This window comes from Condylura cristata, unplaced genomic scaffold (assembly GCF_000260355.1).
Source record: "Condylura cristata isolate star-nosed mole 26May11 unplaced genomic scaffold, ConCri1.0 scaffold00014, whole genome shotgun sequence".
NCBI classification, from domain to species: Eukaryota; Metazoa; Chordata; class Mammalia; order Eulipotyphla; family Talpidae; genus Condylura; species Condylura cristata.
In genome coordinates this window covers 40,258,843-40,286,378 of record NW_004567115.1, presented here as the reverse complement: position 1 = coordinate 40,286,378, position 27,536 = coordinate 40,258,843, and the positions used below count along the sequence as shown (strand labels likewise).

Sequence of the window (27,536 nt, the reverse complement as noted above, 5' to 3'; positions counted from 1 at the left end):
TCGTCGATCTGCCTGTTCTGCTCCCCACTCTGTCCCTCTGTCTCGGTTAATCCTCTCACCCGCCGCATCTCTGGCCTGTACCCAGTTCTGTACGAATAAATAAATAAATATTTAAAAAAAAAAGGAGTAGATGAAATGTTCACTGTGTCTTATTATACAAGACTAATTATTTTGTACCTGTTCTCAAAATCAGTTGTTAAGAATATTTGTGACAGACATTTTTAGATGATTTTTAATCAGGTTAAGGAAATTTTATTGGATTGCTAATTTTGAAACGTTTGTCATAAAGGAGATTGAAATTTATTAGAAATTATTTTACATGTGATTTTCAAAGTTTGTTTCCTAAACCAAACTTTTTAATGTTAAAAAATCTCAATTACTTATATTTACTCAAATATGAAATTGTTAACAAATTTACATCGTTTTAAACCTCAAAAGTCTCAGATATTAATAAAAAATTCTAATACTTAATGCTATCATGCTAAAATTGTGTTCAAAGTTTGTATGTGATAACTTGTTCCATTCATATAATGACTGTATGACAGCTTCTGATTCACATGTTCAGGTGAAAAAATTGAGGGACAGAGAGATTAAGAAACTTGTCCAATTTCTTCCCATTGGTTAGCTGAGAACAAAGATAAGAAGTCAGATGATTAGGGTCAGAGAAAATCCCACTCATAATTGCATATGTAGGTTCTGGTAAGGAAACACAACAGCTTAGTAATGAGATAAGCACAGATATGATTAGTTTAATAATTTGATTAAAAATTAAACTTCAATATTATCTTCATTGTACAGTTCAATTAAAAAAGCAGAACCATTTATGTCTATTTTTACAAAGCATTATGAGAATGCTGCTCCAGTTTAATACCTACTAAGTCATGTGCGCATTTTCAAGCATTTGTTACTATGAACTTATTATAATAACAGTTTCAATCTTTTAAATATTATTTTAGTTATGATCGATGTATAAGATTCACTCATTTTGAATGTACAGCTCAATGAGTTTTAGTGAATTTATGTAAGTGCAACTTTCACAATCCAATTTCAGAAGTTTTATATCACCCCAAAAGAAATCTTATGTCCATCTGCAAACATTCTTGGTTCCATCCCTACCCCCAGGCAACCACTAATCTAATTTCTGTCTGCACTGATTTGTCTGCCCTGGACATTTCACTTAAATGAAGTCATGCAATATGTTGTTTGATAAAGATGGAATCATCTTAGCATAACTCTTTTGAGGTTGAGCCACGTTTTATATTCTCCTGTACTTGTTTTTTGTTCCTGAGAAGAACCCATTGTGTGGATATATACTTCTTGGTATCCACTTCCCAGGAATCTTTTGGACTGTTATCAGTAATGTTGCTATAAACATTCCCAACATGTCCTTATAATGACATAGTTTTTCCTTACTTTTGGAGTGGAATTTCTGGATTATCTGGTACACTTAGGAAACTTTTTAGGAAACTACTGAGTTGTTTTCCACTGTTTTACATTTCCAAGAGCAATGTGTGTAAAGTGAGTTTTGTCAACACTTTTCTTTATTATTATTATTAGTATAACAATTCTAGTGGCCGTGAAGTTTTAATTTGCAAATATGATAACTAATGATGTGGAACATCTTTTCATGTGCTTATTGACCATTCAATAGCAATTTTAAGAAAACAGCTACAAAAATCCCTTTTTTAAAAAATCTGGATTATCATATTATTGAGTTGTAAAGCATCTCTATATGTTCTTCTTACCAGTATTTTATAGGATATAAAGCTTGTAAATATTTTTCTCTATCTTTTTATAGTCTTGATTTTTTTTGTTTTATTTAAAAAATTTGGAATTAAAAATAATTAGTGAGGTACTTTTATTTTACATCCTTGTAAACTTTTTCATGGCATAGAATTTTTCATTTATACATTAATTTTAGTTATAAAACAGGAAATTAAAATTCTTTTTAAACTCTCTTGATTAAAAAACTTTTATATGTCCTCTGCAGTGGTAAAAAGACTTAAGCTGAGATGACATGTCTTTGAACTAATTTTAATGTTCATGTAAGTATATGTGTTCCTAGAAGAATATGAAAATAAAGTTGATATCTTAGGTGCCATTTTTTAAAAAAAAGATGTATTTATTTATGCTTACAGAACTGGGGTACAGGCCAGAGGTTTGGTGGGTGAGAGGATTCACCAGAGACAGAGCGGGGAGCAGAAAAGGCAGATCAACTGAAATATACTGCTGAGGGGAGCAGCAAGCAGGTCAGGAGAGGTCTGCCACACCATTTGGGTCTGCCACACCATTTGGGTCAGTTCCCTGGCTGGGGATCGAACTGGGGCTGCAGTGGTTCTGAGAGCTTCATAGTGCATTAACCCATTGCGCTACCAGGAAGTCTGTATTTGTGATTTTTAACAGCAGTTATTAGCAGTGTGGTAAGTGACATATGTGTCTATCGTGATAGGTAGTAGAGAAGGATAGAGGAATTTAATGAATATGGTGCTTCAAGTTCCCATTATGTAAAACACATTACAACCAGTAACTTAGGATCCATTAAAATTCTATGTAAATGAAAAGAAAGTTATCCTACTATTCCAAAGAAAACACATTCAATTATTTCTCTTTAAGAATATTATTAATTATTTAATAACTGTGACCGAAATACCTCCATTACAGTGCTGGCTGTTATCTTAAGGCATTGGTTTACTATGCTAAAAAGTATTTTGTATCAAATAATGGGAACTAAGAATAAGTGATCACTGTTACAGTTTTTGGCACTGTGCTGAGACCTAAAGTTTTGTCTAATTTTGAAAAAAAAAAAAAAAAGAAAACTAACATACTTCATAGGACTGTTGAAACTATTGAGAGTTCATAATTGAAAGAGTATGATAGGATTAGATACATTGATGCACTATTGAAATAGCCTTCTTTCTACTTAAGGGTAGTGTTGCTATATGTTTATCTATCAATCGTTGCTCTCTATTCTTAATCTGCTCCTTTTGAAATATATATTATATCCTGCTATCCCTAGGGCCACTTTTCTCTTTATATTTCATTTTGTTTGATGTCACTATTTGCTCTCATTCACTTTTGCTTGCAATTACCTATTCCCTTTTCATAGTTGCCTTTTAATTGCTTTAGAGATCATCTTATTTGCAACTCCAACATCAGCCCGGATAGGGAGCTAGTGATAACAGACTACTTGGAACTAAGCAACATTTTAATATTAATTATAATCTTTTTATTATGTTCAACCCTGGATCTACCCAGAGATCCTGAACCACTACTGGTAGGGATTCAGTTCTGCATGGGTTTCTCACATTTACATCCTTTGGTGCCAGGAGCTGACTGACTGGATTGGGATTGCTTTGTCAAGGATAGCTGTGTAGTGAACCACCTTCAAAAAGTTGTTTCACAAAACAGTATTTCCCTTCCCAGAAAAAGGCAGGCTTGCGTATCACCTTGAAAGAGACAGGGACAGGTTTGCTCTTAGCTCAGATGAAATAAAGGTTCCCTAAGCTCAGGGTTCCTCTCTGTTAGTCAACACACACCCTGTGCAGCCATCATCAGTCCTTGCAATGCCCAGCGCACTTGTCACAAAGCCCTGAGTGAATCAGAGCTTCCAGAGATGGCAAGAAAATGGTTACATTCTGGCTTCTAAATTGCTTCACACTGAACTGGTCTTTGTTTCTAGCTGAGTCTATGTCTTCTGCCAATATCCAAAAATTGTGGCAGATTGCTTGTAAGAATGGTAAAATTTTAGACTCTCCATACTTCTGGACACTGTGCTTGAGTCATGAAGTGGCGAAAGGTAGGGATGGCTCACCCCTTGCAATTTTAAGGTGAAAGGATATCTGAACTCTCCACCTACAATGAAACCCATTTTCCAAGCTGAAGTGTTCTGCTTGCACTTAAAACAGTAGCCTCTCTCTTCTCTGAGATGTCAGACAGTGTTTTCCTTAATTGTTTTCATTCATATGCATTTTTTTTTTCCTGTGGTTGCTCCAGGTTTGGTTTGGGGAAAGGAATAAGGGATTGTGTCCTTTTTTAACATCTTGTCAGACTACATAGAATTTCTATGATCTAAAATTAGTTATGCATTCATCTTAACATAAAGTGATTCATATATAATTTCCTTTCCAATCAGCACAGTGATATTATGTTGGCTCCAGAGGAAACCTGCCCTCTCAGAGAGAGAAAGAAAAAAATAACACATTTGGCAGACTGGAAAATTGCAACCTTACAAAGCTACTTGATGGCAATGAAATTAATTAAAATCTGCAGGGCCAAAATGTATACACACATAAGAATCATTTTGGTGTGAATTAACAGAATGAATGATGAAGTCTATAGCACCAATTACCCAGTGTATAAAAAGAAATTTGAGACAACCTAGAAGAAAAACAGATAATTTGTTCATATATTTGAAGTAGTATCTGTGAACAAAGATCATACATATTTTAAGTAGAAAAGAGATAGGATAACAATAATTTTAGAAAAATATAAACTGAAAATGTCATTTATATAAGTAGTGATTTTGAATGAATTATTTTTTATTTTTAAAAGGGAGGGAAAAGGACAATACAAGCTGCAATTAAAGTAGAAATTATTTAAGATGATGATTTTCTAGATTAATTACTGCATCTTTTTTTTTAAGATTATTTATGTTTACAGAACTGGGGTACAGGAACTGGGGTACAGGCCAGAGGTGCAGGGGAAGTGAGAGGATTCACCAGAGACAGAGTGGGGAGCAAAACAGGCTGACTGATGAAGCACACTGCTGAGGGAAACAGCAAGTGGGACAGGAGAGGTCTGCCTCGCCATGTGGATCACCTCCCGGGCTAGGGATTGAATTTGCACTGAAGCGGCTTCTGCTAGCTTGCAGTGCTGTGTCCTAACCCATTGCGCCACTGGGGAGGGCCAATAACTATATCTTAAAATTATTCAGATTTAAAAAAAAAACTCAGATTAAAAAAATATATATAAGTACAGATGTGGCACACAACAGGTAAAAGGCATGGGTAGCAAAGTTTAATTGTCTGGATTTGCTACATAGCTAGAGAATTGGGCAGTTGTGTAAATTTTGATTAACTATGTAAATATTTGGATTCTTAGTCTTACCACTTTTAAAATGGAGACAACGCCTCTCAGTTAAAAGATAATTATATTGAAGATCCATTTTAAGTTCCAACATGGATTAGATGTTTAAAATATGACCACTCCTTTATTAGGATAGGTTAATTATTTTGTAAGTGTTTTATGGAAAAATGGAAAATATGTTAAGAATTGTGCACGAAATTCACAATTACTCATTGTGAAATATTGTTAAATATGTCAATCAAAATTAAGCTATATGCAGCTTCATGATATATTAACTATTTTTTGTGATGTCACAGCTCTCATAGTTTTGTTTTTGTTATTTTTCTTTTCTGATTAGCTGGTAGGTACATTATTCCTTTATTATGTGACAATATGGAGAAAATTCTAAGTACAGGTATTTTACATACATATATGTAATTAAAATTATTTCATTTAATCACAATATAATTTATATAAATAAAGGTAATTGATTTTAATATCTCACATATGTGCAATATATATTATAAACTATAATACATACATACTCAGTTTTATCCTCACCATTTTTCAGGTACGCGTTTTGCTAATAATAATTCCTCACAAGGAAGACTTATTTCAAAAAGTGAATTCTAACTCACTTCTTGAGAATAAAATAAAATTCTAATTGCTATATAATATTATTTTTATTACTATGTTCGGTTTAAAGTAAGCAGACATTGATGTGTATTCACACATATTCTTACACATGCCTACTTTTTTCTTGGGTCTCTGATTACTGGCTATTCGTCTTCAATCTTCGTACTTGACTCCTAAATTTGAACGGTGATATTTTATGTGAGAATATGCTGCAGACCATTTCTAAACCTTCCCTGAAGATATATTGCCTATTCTTGTCTTATACAGCTATTTAGTCTTTTCCTGTAGGCTGAGTAATAGTGGTCTTACCAATTGTGACAAGACATTGAGATCAGATTTACTTTATGAAAGTGTAACTTAATTTAAATCATTTGAAGGCTTGTGATACATTAATCATGGCCAGAATGTATGTATGGAACATTAATTTGAAGCAGTGAAAATAAACAGCTGTGTTTCCCTGATATGATAACTATAGTATTTATATTAATTATCTCGTGAAATGGAATCATTGAAATAGAAAATTCATTTTGTTTCATTAAAGAAAAAGGAAATCAAAATGCTTGTATTGATTAATTTGAAAGTATAACTCTCATTTCCCATAGTCCCCAAACCAGAAATCCTCTATAATGAAATTATTTGATCAATGAATTTAAAGAAAATATAATGTAGTGTTATTCTATATATATCTATATATGCATACTCATAGATATATGAATGTGAGTGAAATTTGAAAATGTAAGTAAGATGTTTAAATTTAAAAAAATAGATAATCTCAATGAAGAATTATAATCTGATGGATGCATACATCAAAATTTTAAAATATCATTTCAGTATCATAACCTTGCTAAAATTTAAATATTTTATTATTTTATTTCTAGTATACATAGAAATACAATGTAAATCAAAACACTCTTTCTCAAAATACAGAATGTCATTACCCAAATCCTGCAAGATTGTTCAGTTGAATCTCTATTTTTTTTTTAAAGATTTATTTATTTTTGCATACAGAACTGGGGTACAGGCCAGAGGCTCAGGGGCGGCGAGAGGCTTCACCAGAGACAGAGTGGGGAGCAGAACAGGCAGATCGACGAAGTACACTGCTGAGGGGAGCAGCGGGCGGGTCAGGAGAGGTCTGCCACGCCATGTGGTCACCTCCAGGGCAGGCAGGAATCGAACTCATGCGGAAGTGGCCTCAGCTTCTCAGTGCTGCGCTTTAGCCCGCTGCGCCACCAGGGAGGGCCTGAATCTCTATTTTAAGGGAAAATGTTTATGCTTAATTTTTTGAGTGTAACAGTTGCTATCAAGTGAAATCTAATCATTGTGATACATTTTCTTGAGGGAATACCACATGTACCACTTAATTACACTTTTCTATGACTGAAATATAAATATTAACTTTTCCTATAAGCTGATTAATTTGAATTTAAATTGGATTTAGATAGCATTTATTTAGGATATTACCTACCTAGTTGAAAGTGATGTAAATATTAAGTGTTCCATCACATACACTGGGTCATAGAGTAGCATAATCGAAGAAACTACTTGACCAATTCTGTTCATTGTCATGATTTGGGCGCAGTCCTGATTTCCTAACCACATGAGTTAAGTATCAATAAACTTGTTAAATCATGAATGTTGCATTGCACTGATTACTGCAAGACAATATTGGCCACAAACCTTAGTTAATATTAAGTAATAGACATCTCCAGATTTTAAAAATGTTACAATTAATCTTTTCAAATTATGTAATGAAATAAAACAAAAATCTCAAATTTATAAAGTTAACCACAGCTTACTATCTTTGTGCGACTTAAAAATATTAAACATTAAGGATATTGTTACCCTATCAGTGAAGTATGTATCTAAATTTATAAACTGAAACATTTTTATAAATTACCGTTTCTGCCAAGCACCGATAAGAATACTGTAGATATCTTAGAGGATGTATTTTTTTTTCTTTTAAAGATTTATTTATTTATTCATACAGAACTGGGGTACAGGCCAGAGATGTGGAGGATGAGAGGATTCACCAGGGACAGAGTGGGGAGCAGAGCAGGCAGATCCACGAGGTACACTGCTGAGGGGAGCAGCGGGCGGGTCAGGAGAGGTCTGCCACACCATGTGGATCACCTCTGGGGCAGGCGGGGATCGAGCTCATGGAAGTGGCTTAAGCTTCTTAGTGCTGTGCTTTAACCCGCTGCGCCACCAGGGAGGGCCCATAAACTTTTAACTTATATAAGTGTATTACCAAAATAGCCTTGAGTGAATGTTGCAAGTTGCAAGTATTTGAACCTTAATCATAGTGAGAGATTTTAATACAAATCAGTTATGTTAATAATGCAAATAAACAATTACATGTATGTTTTAATGGGTACATGAACATTTGATTTATTATTTAAGCAGTGCATTATGGCTTATATACTTTTTATGCGAGTATCACTGTAGGATAGCATAAATTTCAAGTGACATCATTGAGAATCACATTAAGTTAACTTCCAAAAGTTCAATTTTGTCCTTTTGTGTCACACCTGATACATATATTCACACATTTGTACATGCAGGAACTATAGTTTTTAAGATTTTATGATTGTTGTTTTATAAGTATTTTCACAGACACTGCTCATCAATTTCACCTGGTGTAACATCTCATTTACATGCCACATAGAAACATCATCCCCATCCGGTGGTAACTCCTCTTAATTGTAGGTAAATTGCCTAAGAAATAAACATTCTTCAAGAGATGACCTTGTTAACAGAATTATTCACTTATTGCAAACTATAAAAAAGAAGTTATTTAATGTGTAGCATTATATATTGTTCATCACAACACAGTGTTCATCACAACACAGGCTAGAGCTTTGGATATTTTAAGACACTAATATTAGGACATATTCTACTTTCTATATTGTTTATGTACATAATATTTAAGCAGTAGTAATTTCAAAATAATTATATGCTAACAAGATTTTATAATTTAACCACCCTTTAATCTATATTATTTTAAATATTTAAAGTATAAATGAATTGATACTGCATCTGCTTGCAACTCTCTGAATCCAGGGTAGGTAGTATAAATTCATTTATATTTTATTTTGCTTTCCTACAAACTGCAGTTGTATTTTAATGAAAAAATGAGAGTATGCCTTTTACTTTATGTGGAGGAAAGTTGGTGGCACTATTTAAGTGGTATTTATTTTAGGGTACTTTCTGAAACATGCACCTGCGATGTTTTACAAACTAAAAATCCTTCCACTTGTTTCAGACTTATATATTTTGCTCTCATGAAACCAGTCAGGTTTTATTATTTTAAATGATTGCTGAATGTACCAACCTTTGAGCTTATGACTTCATTTTTACCCTACAGTAATTTTCTTAATGGCCACTAGAATTGATCATAATAGCTGGCATGCCTTAATATCATGCAGGAGGAAAAGCGGTTCTTGGCAGGTTCCTGAATGGAATTCATCTGATTAAATATGCATTTTTTGATTACTGTCTAACCTTCTACAACCTTTAATGCCTGTCTTTTGCTATTAAAGATTAATCCCCCAGTCTATCAAATAAAATAATAACCTGAATGGATCTGCATTACTTTATCTCATGTATCAAATCAGATATGACTAATATTTTTACTGTTTACATACAATATATATGACCATGAAATTAGCATCCAATATGAAAAAAATGAATATAGTTATATGTTTGCAAAATGTATAGTTTATCCAATATATTTTCTGGGCTTCAAAAATTTTCCAAGCCTACAAAAAGATAATCCCAATGAAAATTTTATTAAAAACAACACTGTTTTTTTATATTTTTAAATTATTTTTATATATTTTATTATTTTCTTGTATTTAATATATTTTATCCATATATTTAACCAATAATTTTTGAAGAACTATTTATTTTCAGTGTACTTGTGATGTGCAGGAAATTAGGCATTCAAAAGATAAATATATAACCAATATTTTGATAATGCAATGAATTTTATTGTTCTTAGAGATGAAGATCTGCTAAAAGGATATTAAAATTCTTGGTAAAATATACAGAAAGCAAATCTGTTTAAAGTCAGTTTTGTCTTTACTAAGCTCTTTCAACTGCTTAGCCTTTCTTCATGAACAAGTGGTAACACTTAGAATTGAGGCGTGTCTAGAAAAATCTGTGGAAGAATTGACTGTCAATCAGTGCAGTGTTCTCATACTGGCAGTAATTAGAAACTAACTTCCATACAAATGAGTTGTATTTTTTTTTTTTTTACATTATCTTCAATATACAATTATGAGTAAAAATTGTCAAGGGTATTTAATGGTTAAACTGAAGAAACAAATATATAAAGTTATAAAATATCACACACACACACACACACCCCACAGGGCCCTCTCTGGTAGCACTGTGGGTTAATGCACAGCACTAAGAAGCTAAAGCACTAAGAACTTGAGCATGAGTTCAATCCCCGCCCCAGAGGTGACCACATGGCGCGGCAGACCTCTCCTGCCCACCCACTGCTCCCCTCAGCAGGGTACTTAGTCTGTCTGCCTGTTCTGCACCCCCTTTGTCTCTGGTTAATCCTCTCATGGCCCCTGCACCTCTTGCCTGTACCCAGGTTCTATATGCATAAATAAGTAAATCTTTAAAAGCAAAAACAAAATATTCCCCCCAAAACACTTGCTTGGGGAGAACACTTTAGCTTTTACAATGAATTTTATGTATCTTGAATTTCTGCAACACTGCACCTCCAGCTCAATGCCTCCCTACTGCTATAGTGAATAGTAACCCCCCAATTCACATGAGATGCCCTAATCCCCAGTATGTGAGAATGTGAAAATATTTTGAGACAGGGCCTCTGACAAGGAATTTTAAATAAAATAGGGTCATCTTTATAGGACCTAGTCAGCTATAATTGAGGTTTTTAATAAGAAAATGGGACAGGGTCATTACAGATCAAGGGGTGACTCTGAGGACACAGAAGGTTGCCAGCTCCAAGTCAAGGAGAGAAGTATCAAAGGAAGCGCACCTCCAAACACTTCATCTTAAACATCTGACCTCTAGGGCTGTGAGAGAATATATTACTTACGTTCAAACCATCTAGCTGATAGTCCTTTGTTAATGCCAGTCCCAAAGAAGAACATACTAAGCATTTTCTTTGGATCACATGGTCTGCTGGGGTCCTCAAACCCAACAGGAGGTCACAATGAAATGTTACCATCACCCCTCAGCAATCTTGGGCGTTCAGTTATACCAAGGCAGCTGCTAGTGAAACCCTTTGTTTTCAGTTTTATTATTTCCTGACATCTTCCCTAAAATATTTGGAATTGCTCTCATAACGGGGGAGGATTGTGTTCATATCAAGTCTATGAATAGTTTGCATTTAATAAAAGACTAGAAGTATTTCTCTATATAGTTAAATCAGATAAATGCATTGCATTACTCTTTCCAGAAGTAAAAGTTAATAATAAATATAGGCATGGAATTTTGCTAGTTTTTTTACTTACAGTATAATTAAATAGTGTCCTTTGGTGTTGGTAAAAAGGATTGGCAGATATTCAAAGTCTCAGGTATGTTGACTAAAATAGTTTCAAATGTGTTGAGGGACTTCCCTGCTGGCCCAGTGACTTAAAGTGCAGCCTTGTGGGGACTATCTGCAGCACTGCAGCACAAGTTTGATCCCCAGCCAGGGAACTGACCCACAGGGCACAGCAGACTTTTATCTCATCCCCTGCTCCCCTCAGCAATATATTTCAATTGATCTGCCTGTTCTGCTCCCAGCTCAGTCTCTGGTGAATCCTTTCACTGACCCACCCTGCACTTCTGGGCTGTACTTCAGTTCTTGTGTGCATAAAACAAACAAACAAACAAACAAATAAATGAATAAATAAATAAATCTTTAAAAAAAATGTGTTGACACATCTGTTAGTCATTCACCTGGTTGAAGAAAAGAAATGGAGCTGTCTGCTTTGTGCAAAATTAAATATTCCAACAAGTTTGTCATACTTTGTAGGTGTGTTTGCATTATTACTTGTTCCTATCTCTAGTAGCTCTGGCTTTTCAGAGAGACCTTTATTGTAACCCAAAATGCCACTAAATGGCAGCAGGTAATGGATCATGATTTCCTACTGCTCACGTGTTTGTTGGAGACACACCTCGTCAATGTGTTCTCTAATGTCTGAACACAAAGCCTCTCAGAACAAAACCCTTAGACCCTAAGGTTCGCTCCCCCAAAAGCAAATTATGCATGAAGAAGAAAGTTGCAAATATACTTTTTGAACATCAATATTCCTTAACGCGTATAGAAATTGTAGTTCATGTTTTAATAAAGCTATGTTTTATGGCAATGTTGAAGCCTCATGGTTTCACTTCCAGAATTTATCACTTAAAAATTATGATTTTAATGGACAGCACACTCAGACTGATATAATCCTCAGTAAGGAGTTATTCTCTAAGGTGTCTGTGTGTGTGCGTGTTTGTGTGTTTGTCAGAGAGGACTTGGTAGGCAGTCATACTACCTAGCTTTGTGCTTGTGTGCAGCAGAGACGACCCTGTGGCATACATCCTTCTGAACTTTTATTTTTTTAAAAGATGTGTTTATTTGTGCATACAGAACTGGGGTACAGGTGCAGTGAGAGGATACACCAGAGACAGAGTGGGGAGCAGAACAGGCAGACTGATGAAGTACACTGCTGAGGGGAGCAGTGGGCGGGTCAGGAGAGGTCTGCCACGCCATGTGGATCACCTCCAGGGCGGGGATTGAACTCATGCTGAAATGGCTTTAGCTCATTAGTGCTGTGCTTTAACCAGCTGGGCCACGAGGGAGGGTCCTTCTGAACCTTTAGATGAATAGTTCTAAGTTGCTTACAGCTGCCCTAGATTGCATGCATGTTTCACTCTTAATTTTCAGTTCCTCTTTACTTGAAAGCAACATTTATGGAAGAGTTTCAGTGAATCAGATATTTTTCAAAATCAAAGCATTATCTATTTCTGAGTTCTCATATGGATCCTTCTAGCTTTCTCCATCTTCAATCTCTGCTTCCAAATTCTCATACCATCTTGAACTGTCCATTTTTACAGTACAAAACCCTTAACTTCTGAAAATGTCCAACATCATTCACTTTTTATCCAGGCAACATTCTCCTTTTCTCTAATATATGTGTTCTTTGTATTTCACGGATGTATTGTCCTCTGCAAGGCAGTGATGGAGACATTTTTACATTCTGCTTGGGAATAATATTCTGACTAGGCTCTACTTTAAATACATCATTCACAACTGAACAGAAGGTAGAAAATGTCATTTATCTTGGAAACTCATGAACATATTCTTGGGAGCAGTTTCTGACTTTTTTTTTTCACTATCTGTCCTTCATTATTCTGTGGGCTACACACAGCTGTAATCATTGATTAGATTGTCCTAGATAAATATGTAAGTTGGGATTTCTTTTTTTGTACTGGAGCATTTTCTAAACTTCAAGTTTGTTTAATCACTGTGTACTGATATCACTTCACTTCTCATAATTAAAATATAAATTACAAATAGAACTGCATACTTTAAATATGTTTAAAATATTTTGCTGGGTTAAACATTTGTATATTGCAGACATACATTCTCTCCTTATGCCAACATTGATTAAATGTTTATATTTTATGATCCAGTAAAAATATTAAAGGAAAGAAAAGGCGAGAGCAACCATTTGTTAATAAAAAAAAAAAGGCTCATCCTGGGCCCTTCCCTGGTGGCGCAGCAGGTTAAAGCACAGCACAAAGAAGCTTAAATTTGTTCCGCATGAGTTCGATCCCTGCCTACCCTGGCATGGTAGACCTCTCCTGACCCGCCTGCTCCTCCCCTCAGCAGTGCACTTCGTTGATCTGCCTGTTCTGCACCCCACTCTGTCTCTGGTAAATCCTCTCACCCTCCGCATCTCTGGCCTGTACCCCAGTTCTGCACAAATAAATAAATAAATCTTAAAAAAAAAGAGCCCCATCCTAAGTCTTTTTTTTTTAATGTGTACACAAATTGAAAGCATACTCCATGCATGCAATATTTATTGGGGAAATTTTTAATAAGTTCTAAAATTATCATATATGGAACTTTTGCTTCCATACATTTTGTATGTTATAATGATTTCAAAGACTGTCATTTTACAATGTAATGCAAAAGAGTAAGTTTAAAAGTTGTTTGAAACGATTCAAGTCACATCAAATATTCATATCTGGTACAAAAAATAAATGCTTTTACCAGTGACTACCTGTTGGTAATGATGTTCTATAATTGGTTTTATGGTTATTATTGTTAATATTCATTATGAAATGTCTGTGTTTACATAATTATCAAATTTATAAATTAGAAAAAAATGTTTTCTTAATACTACTGGAAACATAAGAAATGGTGCCATCGTCATGGATGTGAATTAGAATGTAAATTATCTCATAATTAGATTGTTTATAAATGTTTTTTCAAATTAGAGCATAAAAATCTAATAATGGTTGATTGGAGCCCAGAGATAGAAATTCTGGAAAGATAACATAAGCTCCCAGTTAGACATATACACGCAAAACTAAGCAATGCTGTCTCATTATTCACATATCTGAAGCCACCTTTGGATGTGGACTGAAAAAGATGAAATACAGTGAAAATACAAAACCTTGTGATCAAACTATTCAGAAATGTGGACATCCCGGCCATTTATTCCTCAAAATATTTAGGAACAAACACCTGTATGCCCTGCAACAGCTAGGTGTAAATATAGACCTAAACCCATATTCAAATTGTTCAGAGTGGAATTTTTTTTTTAAAGATTTATTTATCTGTGCATACAGAACTGGGGTACAGGCCAGAGACTCAGGGGTGGCAAAAGACTTCACCAGAGACAGAGCGGGGAGCAGAACAGGCAGATGGACAATGTACAGCAGCAGGCGGGTCAGGAGAGGTCTGCCGCGCCATGTGGTCACCTCCGGGGCAGGCGGGAATCGAACTCATGCTGAAGTGGCTTTAGCTTATTAGTGCAGTGCTTTAACCCGCTGCGCCACCAGGGAGGGCCTCAGAGTGGAATTTAACGGAAACAAACTCTCCCTCCTCACCTGTTACCTGAAATAAGTGCCTCGCTCCTCACAGCCTCTCCTCTTACATTGTGTTTCCATGTCTCTGGTCATCTACATAATTGGAAAACAGGAATTGACTTTCATTGTGTGACATTCGTGCTTCAACCTAATCCTATATAGCAGACTGTCTGAACCTTTTTTTTTTTTAAGACTTTTTTTATTTTAATGATTTATTTATGTGTACAGAACTGGGCAGGGGCAGGCAGTGAGAAGATTCACCACAAAGTGGGGAGCAGAAAGGAGAGCAGCGGGCAGGTCAGGAGAGGTCTGCCACGCCGTGTGGAACAACTCGGGTTTAGCGGCGCTTTAACCGGCTGCGCTACCAGGGAGGGCCCGACAGTCAGAACTTCTGTACCTTAAGTTGTGGCAATGAGTGATGGTAGCAGAAGTTAGTAATGATGATCTTCCATTTTACTTCACAACAAAATATAAAAAAAAAAAAGGAAAATGTCTCTTTTTAACGAAAGCTTATCAGAAAAAAAATATGCCTGAGTATCTTATATCATTATTTTCTAATATTAAACAAGAATGGATCGTTTGAGAATGATTCATTATATATATCTATATATCTATCTATCTATATATATGTACACATATATACATATATGTGTATATATATATATATATAGAGAGAGAGAGAGAGAGAGAGCCTATACAATTCAACCTATTATAGCAATCAGTTTGTTAAACCTATTAATAGAAACAAACCTTCTTAGTCTCTCAAACTTAGTGGAATCAATGGTGTGAAGGCCACCTCCAATTTGAAATGTCTCAGAGTCTTCTTTATCTACAAGCCTGTATTTGCTCTGAGCTTCTCATTCCATGATATTATTTCAGTTAACAACTCAGAGTGACACATAGTATTAGTCTTCAATAAATGCTAGTCTAAATAATTGCATTTAAATATTACAATACAAGTGTATCAGGGACATTTTAGCAATTAAAACAAACAAAGTAGTGGGCCCTCCCTGGTGGCACAGTAGTTAAAGCAGAGCACTAAGAAGCTAAAGCCACTTCAGCACCAGTTCAATCCCCAGCCAGGGAGGTGACCCACCTGGTGCAGCAGACCTCCCCTGACCAACCTGCTGCTCCCCTCAGCAGTGTACTTTGTCAGTTGGCCTGTTCTGCTTCTTACTCTGTCTCTGGTGAATCATCTCACTATCCCTGCACCTCTGGCCTGTACCCCAGTTCTGTATGCATAAATAAATAAATATATTTTTTTAAGATTTATTTGCATACAGAGCTGGGGTACAGGCCAGGGGTGGTGAAAGGATTCACCAGAGACATTGTGGGGAGCAGATCTACGAAGTACACTGCTGAGAGGAGCAGCGGGCGGGTCAGGAGAGGTCTGCCACACCATGTGGTCACCTCCAGGGCAGGCGGAGATTGAACTCATGCTGAAGTGGCTTTAGCTTCTCATTGCTGTGCTTTAACCTGCTGCACCCCCAGAAGGGCCATGAATAAATAAATAAGTCTTTTTTTAAAAAAGTACCGTACTTACCAAATCACTGTAAGAGCCTATGAAAATGTCTGAGAACATTTATTGACTATAAATTATAAAATGAAAAGAATAAAATGAATTATCAGTGCTGGTATATTGGTATATATTTAATTTAATAAGTAATTTTAAAATTTCGTGTTAATAAAATTGACTAATTTCAGGAAGTTATGTGGTTAAAATGTCACGTTTGATAAGAACGCCTACTCTGACCTATGTTGTCAGATAAGTCATGCCAGTATTTCATTTTTGGCAAAAGAAATTTAACTTGAAAAGCTATCAAAATATTTTCAATGATTTTATGCATAAAAACATTATTCTTACTATATGTTCAGGTTGGGGTCTATAAAAGTGAGCTATCTTATGTTTATGGACATGTCTGAAAAGGTCCCCAAAACTTCCCATCAATTTATCTACATGTGCTCCTCTGAGTAATGTTATGAATCCGTAAGGTGAATGCACTACAGAGTATGCATACAATACTTTGTATTGTTAATCAGTAGTAAAAAATATACAAATTTAGCATAGTAGAAGTAACTCTGAATTAGCATTACCAGATTTGCCACCAAATAGCCGTACTTTAAAACACTTGAGCCTAAACTTCTAGGTGTTAAGAAGGAAGCCAATTCTTCAGTGTTTCATTTAGTGAACATGTTCAGTAAATATTAACAGTCTTTTGTTTTATCTTACCCCCATGATGTAAGTTTCTATTATTCAGTGGATTTCAATGAAGCAGTGAGACAGTCATTTTCAACTGTGGGGTTAAAAAGTCAAAAGGAATGGAATAGAATGGATTGTAGTGAAAATCAACCGTCAACCTCTTGCCCCACTTCTCATCCCCACTCCTGCCTGGGTCAGAGAGCTAATCATTTTTAAGCCTTGCTGGTTTTCCACATCTGGTGATTATCTCATTTGTAAAATAGCTATTAATCAACTTCAAACATTACCTTTAGATTTTCTGCTTTGATAAATGAGAATGCATTTCAATTCCCTCCCGCCTTCTAAAATAATTATATGACTGTTCTTCATTTTCCACTGGCTACATCTACAATTTGAAAAGCTGAAGCATTCGAGCCAGAAAACAAAAATACCTCATTTCCAATTTCCGGTTCCACAGACCCATTTTCCTCTTCATTGTGGAAAATGAAGATCTTTATGCCACTTCCGGTATCTGGTGGTGGTAGTTATCAATGTTGGTAACATTTAAATTATATTATATAACTAATGTTAAGTCTTCTGTGAACTCTTGTAAAAGGAGTCGATCTGCCTATCACAAACATTTACACTATCACAATGTTGTAAATATAGTTCACTGAGTTAGAACTTAAACTAGAATCACCGTTTTTTTCCCTGTCTCAGTGAGGAATAGCCCGCAATTTTAATGCAGCCTGTCATTCCATGTCCTAACTCCTGTTCTTATGACTTGCTTCAGTTTTTCGAACTGTCAGTCAGACACTATTCTGTCAACTCTTCCCTTCCTCCAGCCTGAATTTTCCCTGCCTGAGGACTTGCTCACCTTCATCTAGTCACAGAAAGTGTGGGTACTGTGTTTCTCAGTCTTTCTTTGAGTGACTCTAGAATTTTGTGTCTATTTTAAATTTCCTCTTTCATCTTGCTCTCATGCACTATGATGGAGGCAGGTAAATGCACAAAATCTCTGAATTCTTGCATATATAAAAATGCCTTTCCCCTGCTCTATTTGCTTGATAATTCAATAGACATGGAGTGGTTGATTAAATCTATTTTCCTTAGAAATTTGAATGGTCCTTTCCTGTTCTTCTATAATCCATTATCGCTAATGATTATTGTGATGCGAAGACTATTTCTTTGTCTTTGATGCTAACCTTTTGCTTGTTTTTCTACTTGTGATTATTCTCATTTTTTCCCAAAAGCCCATAATCTTTTTCATATCCTTTTCTAAATGTTAAAGATGGGTTGATGTCATTTCTGTATGTGTTCATTCATCTGAGACCTCAGTGACCCTTCTGCCTCTCAGTAAACATAGCTCCTTCTGCTGTTATGACAACTGTTCTCAAAGTTTAAATAATAATTTTATTCATTTGAATTTCTTCTTTCTCTCTTAATATCTTCTATAATTCAGGTAGCAGTCTTAATCTGGTCCTCTATACCTTCTCACGTTTGGCTCTAGTTTCTCTCATTTACATTGTACATTTTACAATAATGTTTTAGCTTCCCTATCACATGAGTGGTCTTATCAAATATGTAAGTGTACATATGCATGTGCACACAATAGAAATATTATATTATATATGTTATTAACTTTCTAAGATCTCTTTTCCACAATAGTTTGCTGTATATAAAATTATGCTCTAATTAATAACTTGACATAGTTAAATTTATATTGGATCCTGCCTTTTATTCAAATTTAATTTAAAATCATATTTATTATGTCATTATAATTTATTATCTTGCTGTTCACTATCTAATTACAAACACAATGAAAGCAATCAGTACTAAGCATTGTCCTAGTTCACTACCAGCTCTAATATTTAAGGCTGTCAATTACCTTCAATGCCCCAGATTCCATAACTATAATACAGACAGTAATCCTTTACCTAATCTTTCAGACTTGATATTAACATCAAATGTGAAATCTCACTAGAAAAATTTCATGCTGTGTAGAGGCAAGATATTATTTCAGAGAAAAATACCCACTTAGTAGAAGTGTGAGAATTTTAGTGGTGAACTTATTATAATATTTTATATATTGATTTATAATGATGCACCCCTGAAACACAGGCTACAATAATATGTCATAATATAGTGTGGCACTGTTACTTCCATACAAATTTTTAATTTGGACTTAAAAAATGTGACTCCTTTAAGTTCAAGAATCTATATTTTACAGATTCTGTGTTACTTTCTGGAAATGTTTGCCATTATCGATCTTCTCAGTGAGAATCATTTCACATCATTGCAATCATCACTTTTGAAAATGGAAATGTGTGTTTTTTGTTTTGTTTTGTTTTAATCTATGTAACATTTGTTTACAACACCGTATGATTCAGAGGCACCAAATACACAGCTTCAGATGTGTGTCCTCACACCACCCCACCGTGAAGGCACCCATAGTCCACCACCACAGATCATTCAGTCCTCTGCCCACTTTTCTCTCCACTCCTGTTCTCCCTTCTACAGTAAGATTTCTAGGTAACATTGTATTATAACATTTTATGTTTCAGTTATTCAGGATTAAGAATCAACATGTATACATACTATAGTTAGTATTGTATCGCATCTTATCGTATATTTGAACTTTACCCACTGGAAGCTCAAATCTCTCCCTCACTCTTCCATTATCCACTTTCTTCCATTTTACACACCTTCCCTTTAAAATACATTTCTAAATGTTTGTTTAATAAACAAAGCATTAGTTTCATCTTTTATTTTCATACCACAAATGCATAAATTTGATATCCCCAACCACCATATCCTCACTGCCCAGTTCCCATTGCAGAGGTGACGAATGTCTCTGTCTTTAGGTTACTACCATAGATGTTTTAAACCTATGTAAGTAATTACTATGTAAGTAACCTATGTAAAGTAATTGTTTTAAACCTATGTAAGCAATTGTATACAAGTTTAAATATACTAAACATACTTTTCCAATTGATTCTTATTTTTTCACCAAAACTATGCTGACATGTAACTATAAAATACAGCTTTAAGTGTAGATAATCGCATTAGGAGCATACTTAATTTAGCTTCATCACTTAATGTCAATAGTTATGTATTTTATCAGTAACAATTTTTTTTTCTAGCTGTCCTTGTATCTATTTGTTCACCTGGGTGGAAGGATAACAATGAGTTGAACACATTGCTCTGTTATGGCCAAATATTTTCAAAACTATTTCCAGTTATTGAAACCTTGGCACACAGTACACATTCTGGGAGTCTCTTAGCTGTTTATCTAGAAATTCCTTGTGCTTCTCTCTTAAGAGATTTATTTCCTGTATCTCAATTACCAACTTTCTTGATTGACTCTTTGGTATATTACATCTTCTAGGAGTTTACTGGAGAAAGAGGATGTGATTGGTTGATTTTTCAGACCTGGTGTATGTAAACATCTCTTCAGGTTCCTCTTCTACCTACTATGGATATAGGATTTTCACTTAAAAATTTCTTTCTGTTTCTCAATGTTGCTATTAAATAATCTGAAGACATTTGGTTGCTTATTTTTGGTATATAATAATGTTTGTATCTATGACAGTTTTGTTATTTTCCCCCATTGCAGCTTTTAGGATATTCCTTTTGGTCTCCAGTGTTCTGATTTGTCACAATGATTTTCTGGTGTAAATCATGCACATAGCTTAGTACTAGAAGTATCCTTTTAATAGGGAATTGTTTTCCCTTTAGTGCTTGGAAATAGTCTTAAGTTATATTATACCCTATTTATTATGTTGTTTCTCATATATATTATAACATAATAAGTAAATATATATAACATTTAAAATATCATTGTGTGTTTATCTTTAACAAAATAAACAAAAAGCATACTCATAAAAACTCCTTGTCAGTTTAGGAAGTTGTATATTTGTCATATGCAGAGGATTTAGGCCTACAGTTAACAATATTCTCTAATAGTGTATCAATTAATCACTACATTATAATTTGCAAAATATTTTAGCAAATAGTAGTTAGAGATGCATATATCATCATTAGACATACATAAATATTGATACAGCCTGCTACTCTATTATGTAGACTGTCTTAAATAGCATTATTGCTAATAACAATATTGGAAAAATGAGTTAATTTGAGGACTAAATATCCAAGTTTCCTAATACTTTATTTTTACATTAGAAATATGGTATAATTTTCTCATACTTTACAATCTTTCCTAGTGCCATATATAATTGCTTTTCATTATCTGTGCTTAACACACATATAAGATTAAACTATAGCACATATTGGTTACTAATTATTTTTACATGCTATTCATACATGGATGCAGATTTCAAATCATGGCATACTATAATAGATATAACCAATGATAAAGTATTACTATACATGTGTATAATGGCATATAATATTGTATCAGTATTAATATTTGTGAGCATTTGTTTTGGATTTTCAATCCCTTCTTTCTCTAGGTGACCCAGCATCTTACCATGGTAAAAAACTTTGGCATGCAAATCTTTTAACTCAATTAACATGAAATTAACAACAGGAGTCTTCAACCAAAGACATGCTTAGGAATTTTCATAATTTATTTATAATAGTCTAATTTGTGAAGCCCCACAAATATACACAATAGAAGAATTTTACAATACTATGGAATTTTATTTAAAAAGGACTTGGCGCCCTCTTTAGTGACCCAACGGGTTTTAAAGGTACAGCACTATGAAGCTATCGGCAGCCACTACAGCACAAGTTTGATTCTCCGCCATGAAAGTGACCACATAGTAGAGCAGACCTCTCCTGACCCGCCCGCTGCTCCCCTCAGCAGTGTATTTCAGTAGATTTGCCTGTTCTACTCCCCACTCTGTCTCTGGTGAATCTTCTTAAACTCTGCACCTCTGGCCTGTATCCTAGTCCTTGTAAGCATAAATAGATAAATCTTTAAAAAAAGACTGCAACCAAGTATTATATTCCAAGAAGAATGAAAGCAAAATCCTATTAATTATTTTATTAAATGAGATGCTATCATTATATTAGATTTGTTATGTTTGGAACACATGAACACATTTAGTTTTACAAAAGTGGAAACAATAATTATGTTAATTTTTCTTTAGTTACTGTTAACTCTCAATCATTGACATCATTTGGGAAGTATTGTGAACTTGATGCTAAGTTATTATTCAAGATTTATGATGTTTCCCTTTACTTTTAGCATGCAGTGACCTGGAGTTCAGGGAAGTGGCAAACAGACTTCGAGACTGGTTCAAGGCCCTTCATGAAAGTGGAAGCCAGAACAAGAAGACAAAAGCATTGCTGAGGCCTGAGAGAAGCAGTAAGAACCCTAAATTGGATATGTGCCATTATCTTTGAGATGGGATTCCATTTACAATGAATCAGTTAGATCAAAACATGTATTTCAGACTTTATTGCTTATTTAGATGTTACAAAAATTAGATTATTATTACATCCAGACACGTTTGTAATATTCTGCAAGTAAATTTAATATCTGTGTCAACACGAATTGGTAGAAAAAGAACTCACCTCCTCAAGAAGACAGCTTCAGGTTGAATTAAAAAGAGGCTATTTATTTTTTCAGTGTTTTGATAAAATTGGTAAAGAGTAGAACAACTTATTTAATAACAATGAAATGTTAGGAGTACTTTTTAGATACTTAGAGAGCACAATTCTCTCTCTGCACCAATTAACATTTTTATCACTGCTTTGCAGGAATTTCCAATTTGACCCAACCACAAAAGTACATAAAAGGGGTGTTCTCAATAACACCCAGCAAATCAAACATATAAAACTCAGAAGATACAAATAACAGCCATATGAACCATTATGAGTCTTTCATCATCTGTAGAATCTCCCAGACGTGTTTTTTAACTTCTTAGAAATAGAAAATGAAATTGAATAGAAATGGAAATTAAAATAGCACACTTGTTATGAATATTTTATGAAATTTTCATTTTATATTTTTTATTTGTAAGAATATTTATTACATAGTTAATGCATGTAAAATTATATTGAAACATGAGCTTAAAATTTAGGGAGCTTTCAAAGATCGAAATATTTGCTTTATAATGAAAGAAGAGGAAAGAGGACAATAATTATGATGAGCATCAAACAGCTGAGAAAGAAAATCCCAAATGTGTGTCTTTTGCTTATTATGACATTACCCAACCACTCACACTTGTGATCATTAACAATATCATTTCAAAAGATGGCAAAGCCACACATAATCTAGAATCCTCACTTAAATTAAGCTATTTAATTAAACTTTATTGAAAGACTTAATAAATAATTGTTTTTCAATATGTGAATAATTGTTCTTGAATAATAATTGTTCTTGAATGTATATAGGCTGCTTTATATGAAGTTCAGAAAGAAATTATATTTCTTAGGCTGCAGGAATGTTGCTAGGTTTGTATTCAGAATCCTTGGTTACATTTTGGCAGACGTTTTTGTTTTTGGGTTGCTTTAAGAATGAGATAACTTACTTGATAGCAATAATTAAGTTCATTTGCTTCTGTATCAAGAAGGAAATATATCTGGGGTGGGTAAAAATTACTTCTGAGCTTTTACATAATTTTTTTAATTCACATTCATATTGTCTTGAATATTTTTATTGCTCACTTTCAAATTTCTCAGTGGAAATGAGTTAAGTTAATAAGTCTTAGTACTTTCAGATATATATGAAACTAGAGTGTATAGGATACTTCAGCACAGTGCCTGGTTAATTGTACACATTTATACATTTTATTTCCCTTTCTAGCTTTTTCTTGTAAGAAATGAGACATTTAATGTAGTGGGTTAATTATAAGGAGTTGCTTGGGAGTTGAATAAATGTGGAGAGTAAAGAAAATGTGAATATTGGATTTTCTGCACTGCTACAAGTAGTCAGAGACCAATAAGGAGTAAATTTCTAAAAGAAACATACATTAGCATTGATTTGGGAGAAAAAAAATCTCTCAATAAAAAATATCTGTGTCTCTCAACTCCCCAGATCTGCATGTCTTGACTGAGCTCTCCCCTAATTCTATCATAAGTAATTTTCAAATCAACCCTTTATATCATAATTTTTAATTTCCTTTCTATTTTTGTTTTATCCTTCATAGCATTTATAATTCTCTGCAAATGATAATCTACTGCTTTACTTTATTTATTGTCTCTTTTTATCAGCTAGACCATTGCATACTCAATGTAAGTAGATATATTCAACATTGAATCATCAGAGCCCAGAATATTTTAGGATATTACAGTCAGTGTACTCCAAAATTTGAAGAACGGGAATATACTAAGGGTTTGCTTGTTTACTGGTTGAAATTGAAGAAGTGTGTGTGCGTTTGTTCTTTGAAAACTATGGTGTATTAATTTTCTTTTGAACAATTTCGAAAACAACAGGGCATTAGAATCATATGCAAAATCTCAGATTTAAAGTCTCACTCAGATTAAGATATTGTTTTATTTTTGCTTTCCACCATACCAAAAGCTCTCCTCAGTCAGAGAAAATGACAGAACTACTTAACCCCCCAGGGAATATGAATATATTCTAATTCCTTACTAAGATATTGCTCACTTTATGTCATGCTGTCTTCATATTGAGAGAGAGATTGATTTTGGAATGAGATGGCTTAAAAATAATGTCCAATTTTAATCAATTAGAAGCCCAGTCTAGCAAAGAACTTAATCTTAAAAATAATATATTTGTAAAGTTGGTAGAAAATTTTCTTATTTCAAGTATTGAAAGGAAAGATTGAGATGGTTACTTATTTTATTAGTTGTAATCATTGAGACACCTGGCATTTTCATCTTTTATTAGGTGTATAAAATAACTATAATAAATTTTATTATGTACTGTAATATTGTTAATTGTAAGTTTTATAATTCTGTAGAAATTATATATTCAATATGTAAATAATTAGTATAATCATATATAGATTACTACTATAATTATATAATAAGTATCATGAGTGAATGATGTTATAATAAAATTGTTTTCTTATAGTAATGCATCCTGAGAAATTATCCAATTGGAATTTTTAGGCACCAAATTTTTTGGTGAGTCTCTGATCTTTAGGAACTATATTATTCTGAATAGAATTACTATTATCATGGGAAACTTTTTGAAACATTAACAAATAGATGGCTGTTTAGAGGATAAGTGAAATATTCTCATGAGTGTGCCTCTTTGCCATCTGTATGTCTTTTTAGAGAAGTGCCTACTTAGCACTTCTGTTTATTTTGATTGGGTTGTTCATTTTATTTTCATTGAGTTGTGTGATGTTTGATATGTATGAAAGTATCTTTCCCCACTCAATAGGATGTGTGTGTGTGTGTATGTACGTGTGTGTGTGTGTGTGTGTGTATGTATGTATTTAGTCATAGTGTCTTCAAAAAAAACTCATGGAACCAGAAAGGAGCCCAAAACATTAAGGTAATTCTGATAAAAGTAGAGGAAGAATAGTGGTATCCTACTCTCAAACTTCAAACTATATTCCAAAGCTATAATAATAAAAACAGTATGGTATTAGAAAAAATATATGCACACAAATGCAATAGAATTGAAAGCCTAAAAATGAATCCCCAGATAATGGACAGTTAACTTATGACAAAGTAGTCAAGAATATACATAGCAAAACTAAAAGTCTCTTTAATAAATGATGTTCAGAAAATGGGACAGCCACATGCAAAAGAATGAAACTAGACCACTGGCTCACAAATACACAAAATTTAACTAGAATGGATAAAAAACCTGGATGTCAGACCAAAAATAACAAAAGGCATAGAAGACAACTTAGACAAAATCTCCATGACTTAGTCTTTGTGGATTTGTCACCAATAGCAAGAGAAGACAAAGGAGAATATAAACAATTGGTACTACATCAAACTAAAATAAGACCTTAGTATATATGAAAAAGGATTTGGATCCAGAAACTCAGAAAATGTAAATAACATACTCATTTTCAATACCCAGTTAAAAAATTAATGGGTCAAAAATCTGATACTTCACAAATGAAGATAGATTGTGTAAGTTAACACATATAGAGAAATGAACTGGACATCAGTCTTCATTAGGGAAATATAAAACAAAATCACCTATTGAAATGACCATCAATCATAAGTAACAATACCGAGTATTGGTGAGCATGGGAGTAACTGGATCTGTCATGCATGGCTAGTACAATGCAAAGTGGCACAGTCACTTAAAAAAAAAAAAAAGCCTAGCTATTTTAAAATGTGTGTGTGTGTGTGTGTTTTAATGAAACAAATACCGTAAGACCCAGAAATTCCATTTCAAGATATTTATCTTAGAGCAATTAGAACATATGTTCATATAAAAATCATATATTTGGCCCTCCCTGGTGGTACAACAGGTTAAAGCACAGCACTATGAAGCTATCACAGCTACTGCAGCATGAGTTCGATCCCCAGGGCCAAAGAGGCGACCCATATGGTGTGGCAGATCTCTCCTGACCTGCCTGCTGCTCCCCTCAGCAGTGTGTTTCAATAGATCTGTTTGTTCTGCTCCCCACTCTGTCTCTGGTGAATCCTTTCATCCCCCTGCACCTCTTACCTATACCTTAGTTCTGTATGTATAAATAAATAAATCATTTTTAAAAATGTGGATGTTTACAGTGATTTTATAATGACAACATGTCAACAATTCAAATGTCCTTCATCTGGTCACTAGATAAAGTAATGGCAGAATGGCTGTAGGAAAGAGCCTGCATATTGGTTCATGTTTAAATTAGTCCTAGAGTAAAAGTCTGCTCTGTCTGCCATAACAAAACTTAAAAGCCATCCTTAGAAGAGTTAAACTGATGTGCAGGGTATTTAACTACATGTCATTATAAAATATGGTGCTGTGAAAGAATGCAACACAACCTAGCAACCAATAATTTAGCATTCACAATGTGCTGCATCCAATTAAAATTTACCAAGTACAAGTGTAAAAATATGGTTCATAACTGGGAGAAATTGCAATCCTGAAAATATACTGAGAATTAACAGTGATGATGGGGGGGTACAGGACTGTAAATAATATTAATATGCAAAGTAGTATAACAGTAAATATGGACCTCCATTACAAGAGAATAGCTAAAGGAATAAAATATCCAAATAGGATGGCTAGTGATGATATTTACAATAAATGGGATGAAAAATAGATTGGGTGAACCTAAACCACACTGAGTACTACTGAAAAAATAATCCATGACCAGAAGATGGATGATAGAAACTATCCCCATCAAAAAGTACATAGAAGTAAAAAAAAAAAAAAAAAAAAAAAAAAAGATTAAAACCAAAAGTCTGTGTGTTAGTGAACAATATCTTTTATAGATTAAGTTTTCTTCTATGCATTATCTTTTATAGATTAAGTTAAAGACTTTCATCAATCCAAAATTAGTTCAAAAATATTAAAAGGAGTTCCAGATGAAGTAGATAATGGTATTAGACAAATTCTACATAAAGTACTGTAGGGGGAATTGTAAAATATGTGTGCAGATATATATGATACAATAAATGTATTCTTGGTCTGTGCTACCTACTCCTGACACAGAACTCCTAAAACCCTGTATTTCTTGTATGATGATGGTGATAGAAA

General features: G+C 34.0%; 1 protein-coding gene across 1 annotated transcript in view; it reads left to right on the top strand.

The window, feature by feature from the left end:
• SPOCK3 (sparc/osteonectin, cwcv and kazal-like domains proteoglycan (testican) 3) overlaps positions 1-27,536 on the top strand; it is a 175,521-nt gene that overhangs the window by 133,687 nt on the left and 14,298 nt on the right. The window contains exon 5 of the mRNA XM_004682384.2: positions 22,143-22,262. Within this exon, the coding sequence (XP_004682441.1) occupies positions 22,143-22,262 (120 nt within the window). The remainder of the gene's footprint in view (positions 1-22,142; positions 22,263-27,536) is intronic.